Source organism: Cryptotermes secundus, unplaced genomic scaffold (assembly GCF_002891405.2).
Source record: "Cryptotermes secundus unplaced genomic scaffold, Csec_1.0 scaffold1434, whole genome shotgun sequence".
Taxonomy (NCBI): Eukaryota; Metazoa; Arthropoda; class Insecta; order Blattodea; family Kalotermitidae; genus Cryptotermes; species Cryptotermes secundus.
In genome coordinates, this window is record NW_019734986.1 from 40,708 (window position 1) to 49,338 (window position 8,631).

An 8,631-nucleotide genomic window follows, 5' to 3' on the forward strand; every position below is an offset into this window, starting at 1 on the left:
CACATCGCGTAAGATACACCCGACCACAAGCCCACACAACCCCGTGCTGACGCCTCCCCCCATTGGGACGATTCACCAAGAAGGAGCCTGAATATTTTACTTGAACGTTTTTTAAAAAATTTTAACTTAAAAATTTTAACGTTGACGACTCGGTTTGAGGGTGGTTTTTTAGATGCAAGTGCTATACCTGCATTCAAGATCCTAGGAAGTGTTGTGCTTAACACTCCGATATATGTAATAGTTTCCACAAATAATTACATACTGTGGATGTTGAGCTGTGCCAGTGTTTTCATGATTTGTTGTAAGTGCCTCTGAAGATGGTTCCTTGGAACCGAAACATGTAAGGCAGATGAGATAAATAAGTGACCAAAATATATATTGTTGCACTTGACAGAAAATCTATTGACAATTGGAAATTACATACTGTTTCAATGAGGAGGCCCCTTGCCCTCAATGGCCAGATTGAAGTGTCCAAACACAATTTGGAAAGACCAGTCAAAACAGAAGTTAACAATTTACGTTGCCCGACTGCTGGCAAGCAAAGAGTGCCTTCTTATCTCTACTCACACCAATGGTGGTCTGCCTTTCTAAACAAGGGAGGAAAGGGAACTCACGTGTTACATGGAATGATGGGATAACGATAAACAAATGACGAAATGGATGCATGGGGGAGGGGCATGAACGAGGGGAGGGCATTGGGCTGGAAGGTGCTACTCCTGTGGCTTACAGTCTTCAGCAGAACATTTTTTTTAAGTTTTCCTTATTTGTGTGTGTCATAATTCCTACGTACACAATTCAATGGAATGAGATCCTTGCATTGTTAGATGAATATTTGCACTATCTGCACCACACATTGTTTATGATCCAGAAATCTGTATTTGGGCTTCCACATAATGTACCACTTCCCTTGTGTGCTACAGCATAAAATTTTAAGTAAATTAACAAATTTGTGAAGATACCTTAACATATAATTTTACAAAACTCAATCTAATGGTTCTCGAGTTATCAGATGGAACAGCTTAAACTTCCTTGTTTCATTTTCTGGAAAAACATACGACATAGAAAAAGTGAACTGGCCACAGAACACATGTTTTATTTTTCTCTGCAAAGTTTGTTGAAAACACTTATCAGCCAAATACATATTTCATGAATTACACTCATCATGTAATGTGCAAGTTATTTTCTTTAACCCAAATTGCAATATCTTGACGAAAATGGTAAAACATCCCTACATCAGATTTCATGAAAATCTGTTCAGTGGTTGTGAAGTGGATATACTCCAAAAGAAAGATAACCATGGTAAATCTCACAGACACATATTTCAACTGCTTGTTGTGGATGTCCCAAAGGAGAAGAATTTCTGGATCAAGTGATTATCAGTTCCTTAAGAGACCATACACCATGCTGTTAATTATTGAAACAAATATCCTGAACGTTCGATAACTCCGTGGCATGAATATTGCCACGTGTGTGAATGACTATAGATGGACTCTTTATTGAAGATAAGTTTCAATGGGCTCTTTGATACAATGCATGACTAAACACCCACCCACACATGAACACACACTAGTATCCAGAGCAGAGGTGTGCGGTACTATTTTTGGTAAGGGAAGCAGTGGTATCTAATAAACGAACTGATAGCAATCAACTAACCAAAATTTATTTGAAGACCAAATCTATTCTCCGTTTTGTATTCGATAAAGCTGTAAATATTGTACTGTTCTCAAGGTGAACATTGAGTTTATGATCAGATTTCCTCAACAAATGAACTAATTCCACATAATTACCTCAGTCGATAGAATCCATGCTTTCATCATGACCACGGAGGGCAAGTTGCCTCTTTCCTAAATGGCAGATGATATCAATCAAGCATTTCATTATTTCTCTATTTTCTTTCACATTTTCATTATGCTGTCGTATCATCAGGCCCTTTTGATTGTCAAGTTGACAGTCAATTCAAGATTTCCCAAATATAACAAGTTGCACCATTGAAATAATGTGAGCCTGAGAGTTCTCATGTTGTTTCAATGCTTTATGAAGGTTGTTGATATCATGAAACCCAGTCTTGTTCCATACATTTTTTCACTGAGAAACAAAAGGCATGGCCAACAAAACAATTTTCCTATATTACGGCAACCAGATAGCCACTCTGTTTTAGAATGCTGTTCCAAATTAAATATCCTCACACAGTCGTCCTCTTTCTATAATTATTTTCTTTCCAGAAAAGTACCTGCTATTGAACCCCCCGTTTTAAACGGCTTTCGATTGCACAGTCGCAGTCGCGTTGTCTGCCAGCATTCATTTTAGCTGTGCCATGTGCGTGTAGCCTAATCACTCCCCTGCCACTTGTACCACAATATCACACTTGCTTCCCCTAAATGGGGATAGCTTTTTCTGATGCATCAAAATACGATCACAAATACAATCTTATGACATCTAAATATGCACTTACAATATTCTAATAAAATTTAATGTTACCTATAACACCCAACAAGACTGAAATCACACATACACAGTTCATTTTCACATAACCATCAAAAGAACACAATTCTTTGACTTCCAAAAAACACACCTAGAGCCAGCAAAACAAAGCATGCTTCCCTTGATGACTTCGGGTGAGACAAATTCATATGAAGATTAATGAAAGGAAACTTGGTCTGGCCCACCAAGCAGGGGAAGGGAGGAGTAGGTATGTGGCTTTGAACAGGAACATACGCTAAAATGTTAAGATGACAATATTCACATCCTTATCATTCAAACTGAATTATTTATGTACGACTTCTTTTCTTCTCGTTTCTTAACTATGGCAGCAATGTTTCCCTTGCTTCCATGCATGGCACGCCACTGATCCAGAGTCAAGTCTTCAATAGCCATTGCTTGGTAGCAGCTTCCAATGGCAGACATTCCCCTTGCTCTGTGTTCCTGAACTGTCCCCAGCCTCATTTATCAGCTTCTCACAGAAACAGCTCATGATGGAAACTCAGCAATTCTCCAACTCTCTGAGTGACTCAGTCACTCACCAATCAATTAACTCAACTGAACTCAATTGAACTCAGCTCAACTCAACTCAACTCAACTGGCTCTCACTATTTAACTGTCCCACTTATAACCTCTGGACATGGACTGCACAGAAAACACCATTCCATTATTGCTATGTAATTGTTGCCTTGGAAACATGATTGTTTGTGAAGCTGTTACTTAGCAATGGCTGAAGTACAGCTGCTGCCTTTGCAGTCATTGCCTAGCAACAAGTCTACATGCCACAATATTGTTCAAGTGGTTGAAAAATGATATAAATAAATCTTTTTGGAATGATTGCACACAGTGGTGCATGCAGACAAGAGCATAATATCATTATTATTTATTCTATTGATATCTTTGTGTTAGTATTTCATGATTTAGTCAGTATGAGTTAGATAAATGTGACCATTCATGACACTCACCATAGCCAGGTTGAATATGGCATCCACCTGGGCCAGTCTGTTTGCTTCTGACAACAGAGCTCTTACACCACTCTTTGTGGTGATGTTGGCAAGAGAAATGATTACTGTTGCACCATAGCTGCGCCATATTCTCATAAGGAAGCTCTGGTAGCCAGTTTTTACACCACTCCGAGATGACAGTACCAGTTTACGAGCACCTCGTAACACAAGCCAGCCAGCAAGTTCCAGACCAAAACCTCCCAAGCCCCCTATATAATGCAACAATGCCATATATCACACATGTTCATATTTCTCTTTGGACTTGTGCAATTATACAGTAACTGCCAGAAGCAAAGCAGGGATAACCCCACTGTAATGCACCTGAATTTTATGTGGGAAGTGATGTGGATGCAGCTCAACTGGGACATCACATGTATTGTATTGTATTCTACTGACATAGGGGGACATCATCTTGTTATTTCTTGAGCACTGAGAGCACTTTGAGATTTCCATGGTTTTGCTTACCTCCACAATGAAAAGTGACAAAACATTTATGTACCTTTAAATATTCCACAAGTGCAGATCTGTAAGTCTGCATTTCACAAACACTCTCACAACAAGCAGGCCTCAGTGTGAGAGTGAGCATGTGCATACTCTTAATGTTCAGGAGGAAAGTGTAAGAACACTCAGTACCTGCAATTATATAACTGTAGCTGGGGTTGCAGAAGTACTGCGGGTAAGCCTTCATCAGCCGTGGTACAGGCACAACCACTTTGTTGTCTTCCTCCTGTCGAATCTGCACCAGCACTTTTCCTATATGTTTCCCAGTTGTCATGTACCTGCAACACAGTCACAGAATCTGCCTGTGTGATTCTCAAGAAACATCGATATGGATGTATCAAACCTTTAACTGCCAGGTCCCACCAGACAACTACAGCCCTGAAGGAACAAAATTGTTTCTAGGTTAATGTGGTTGCAGCATAAGACAGAATAAGTAAATATTTGTCTGACATATTTCTTATTCAAATGATCTAAAACAAACTGCTGTTCCTATTTACATTTGCTTCAGAATATACCATTACAGAAGTCTAAGAAAACCAAAATGAACGCGACATATCAGCTTCTAATCTATGCTGATGATGCACATATACCGGAGAATCACACAAATGTAAAAAAACACAGAAACTCTAATAGACACTAGTAACAAGGTTGGTCCAGAAATAAACACAGGGAAAGCTATGTATATGTTGATGTCTGGTCATTAGAATGCAGGGTAAAATATTCTGGAAGAACAGCAACAAATCAAATCTTGATCCACAAGAAAATTAACAGCAGATAAAATTCAGGTAATTCTTGGTATCATTCAATTCAGAAATTTTTGCCCTCACATATGATGTCTAAAAACATGAGAATTAAAATATACAAAGCAATAATTTTGCCTGTAGTTTTATATGGGTGATAAACTTGGTTTCTGGCATTAGGGAAGAACACAGAATGTGGGTGTTTGAAAAGGATGTGATGAGAACATCTGGAATAAATAGGAATGAAATAATAGGTTGGCAAAAACTGCATAATGAGAGCTTCATAACTCACACCATTCATCAAATATTATTAGAATGATCAAGTCAAGGAGGACAAGATGGGCAGGGCATGTAGCACACATGGGGGAAAAGAAGCAAGTGAGAAAGAAAGAGACCACTAGGAAGACATGGCCATAAGTGAGAGGATAATACTGAAACAGATTTAGAGAAATACAATTGGGTGTTATGGTCCAGCTTCAACTGGCTCAGGACAGAGCCCTGAGGTGCCTTCTTGTGAACATGGTATTGAACTTTCAGGTTCTACATAATACTGGGAAATTCTTGAGTAGCTGAATGATGCCTCAAGAAGGACTCGAGCTTTATGGAGGTAGTTAGTTAGTTATACTCCCTTAATTGAACTTCAAACGACTGTAGGTATAAAAACCTGTTCTTTATTCTAAACGCCGGTATGTCATACTCAGTGCCATCTAGTGACAGAAATGTTTTAACAGTTGATTAATGAGCTGACTATGCTGGACATTGTCCATTGCCTGAGGTATCTTTAATATATCACATATGTTGCGACTAGTCAATGGGTTTGGACAGGTAAATGGATTTACTGAACGCACGCAACTCATAACTACACTCAATTACAGCGCTATCGCTAATTCACATTTGTGGGACTGTCGATGCATGAAGAGATAACCACATAGTTAACTTCTATAACAAATATTTATTGTTACTAAAATGCATACACGGATGAGCTTCATTCTGACTTCCAGCTCGATTTCTGTTTCTTGTTACATAACGTCAAGAAGGACCGCCAGACAAAACATCTTCAGTCTCATATCCAAGGAAATGACTATCACTCAGGAATGGTCTCTTTCCAAGTATCTATCTGCAGGGAAACATCTGTTCATGACCCAGCGATGCATTGTTTCCAAGAAACCATCTCCATGAAAACTTAAGATATTTACAGGAATCTCACAGGGGACTGTTAAAGTGCTGAAAAACCCTGAGGCTCAGTACCATATAGAAACTGTGATAGACATAGCACCTTCAGAATCAGGCTCTGAGGAGGAGGGGGATGATGTACCCACTCCCTCAGACTAAAGCAGAGCAGATCAGGGGACCCCCTCAAATGGAACCCAGTCTGAGGCTAAGACAGAACAGTAAACACTTACACATACACAATAAATATACATAACACGAAATTCCTTCAAATTAACCTACACCACAGCAAAGCAGCCATGGCAGCTTTATACCAGCAACTAGCTGAGGGAAAGGCTGATGTAGCACTTATTCAGTAACATTGGTTATACAAGGGTCAAATAAGATGTTTAACCAACACAGGGGGAAAAGTTTACTCTGCTGCACCTGGCAATAATGCAATATCCTGTGTTTATATCAGGAATCATATTAATGCCTTACCTTTGCTGCAGCACTGTTATAGGGACGCAACAGCGTTGAGGAAAATATACATGTATCGAGGAGGTTGCATGGACTTGAAGTTGCTTCAGTCTACCTTCCATATGACTCAGATGAACCATCACCAACTAAGGAAATGAGGGACATCAGAGACTGCTGCTATTGCAGGGAAAGCAACTCATCATTGGGTGTTATGCCAATGAACACCACATTTTGTGGGGGAGCACCGGCACCAATCAAAGGGAAGAAAACGTTATGGAATTTCTGGTGAGTTTGAACCTGAATATTCTAAATCATGGTAATGAACCTACATTCATGGTCCGCAATAGGATGGAGGTTACTGACTGGACACTAGGGACAAATAAAATAGGAAACCTGGCATGTATCTGGCGAGCCGTCTTTATCGGACCACAGATACATATGCCTTCTAATAGGTGGCATAACCACAAAACAAGTTACCTTTAGGAATTCTAGGAGAACCAACTGGGAGTCATACAAGGACAACCTAAAGTTGTATCTGTATATTATTTCACGAAATATAAGCATGATAAGAGACATAGATTTATCTGTTGACAAGTTGTAATGGGCCATTCTCTTGTCCTATTATCATAACTGTCCAGCCAAGACAACTCGCTTACCAAGTAATGCACCTTGGTGGAATAACAAGCTGAGTGGGCTAAGAGTTAAAACAATAAAGCTATTTAATATAGCAAAAAGAACAGGGCTGTGGGACACCTACATAGAAAACTTCACCAGCTATAATGAAGAACTAAGGAAAGCCAAGCGATCCTCTTGGAGTTACTGCCAGATCAATGATGTACCAGGCAGTGCCAGACTCATGAGGGTCATAGCGAAACAGGTGACCAACAAAGTCAGTACTATCAAGCTGCCTGATGGTAAGGGTACTCAAACTGGGAAAGGGACACTGAAAGAACTGTTCAGAGTTCACTTCCCTGGTTCAAAGCTGATTGATGATTCAGGTGATGGGCGGGTCCAGCAGAACCTGGGCATATGTAGACACATAATGAACAGGGGAGGATGGAACCTGGCTGGTGGGGTAATCAATCAATAAAAAATTAGATGGGCATTAGGTACCTTCAAAATATGTAAGTCTGCGGGAACAGATGAAATTGTTCCAACACTTCCGCAGCAAGGGATGGAACATTTAGTCCCACACCTATGCCGCATATTCAGAGCCTGCATGGCGAATGGGTTTATCCCTACAGCCTGGAGGCAAGTCAAAGTGACATTTATAATGAAGCCCGGGAAACTTGATTATACTAAGGCTAATGCTTATTGTCCTATCAGCCTGTCATCTTTCCTTTTCAAAACGACAGAGAAAGTAGTAGATAGATACGTTAGGGACGGTGCATTGAAGATTCATTCTCTGCATTGAAACCAAAATGTTTACCAAACAGGTAAATCTACTGAAACCACACTGCATAATGTGGTTGCATGTATAGAAAATGCAACTGAACACAATGATATTGCCCCTGGAGCATTCCTGGGTGTAGAGGGAGCCTTTGATAGAATCATTTTGACACAATAAAACAGGCTGCGGAAAGACATGGCATTGAGCCCACAATATGCAGATGGATCTGTGCTATGCTGGAAAGCAGGAATATAAGTGCTACATTGTCTGGAGAGACCCTAGAAACGTCTGCGGTGAGAGGGTGTCTGCAGGGAGGTGTTCTTTCCCCTTTGCTGTGGAGCCTGGTCGTGGATGAACTTCTTTGGGAGCTCAACAGTAAAGGTCATTACACAGTAGCATATGCTGATAATATAGCAATCCTAATATTTGGGAAATTCCCTCACACTCTGTCAGAGGTCCTACTAACAGCCCTGCACACAGTTCAACAGTGGTGTGAAAGAACAAACTTGTTGATCAATCCGAACAAAACCATAATTATACCCTTTACTAGGAGGAGAAATATAAAGGGGCTTAAGGAACCAATCCTCTTCAGTCAAGTGATCCGGCTATCCAGTGAAGTCAAGTACCTTGGAATAACATTAGACAAGGGACTGACATAAAAAAACAGATGGACAAGGCCTTCTGGACATGCAGAGAAACATTTGGAAAAACCTGGGACTGAAACCAAAGGTGGTGTATTGGATATACACTGCTGTAGTAAGATCTAAAATTATCTATGCTGCCACTATATGGTGGTCTAGAGTTAAACTTAAAGCAAGTCATGCTGAACTAAGCGAATTGCAAAGGACGGCCTACTTGGGAATTACGGGAGCAATGAGAACAGCTCCAA

The 8,631-nt window shown here is 40.1% G+C and overlaps 1 protein-coding gene across 1 annotated transcript in view; it reads right to left on the reverse strand.

Moving 5' to 3' along the window:
- Window positions 1-8,631, reverse strand: part of LOC111869163 (fatty acid synthase) — a 135,383-nt gene that overhangs the window by 12,583 nt on the left and 114,169 nt on the right. Inside the window, exons 28-29 of the mRNA XM_023860434.2 lie at window positions 4,116-4,261; window positions 3,444-3,691 (exon numbers count right to left, since the gene is read on the reverse strand). Coding sequence (XP_023716202.1) covers window positions 3,444-3,691; window positions 4,116-4,261 — 394 coding nt within the window. The remainder of the gene's footprint in view (window positions 1-3,443; window positions 3,692-4,115; window positions 4,262-8,631) is intronic.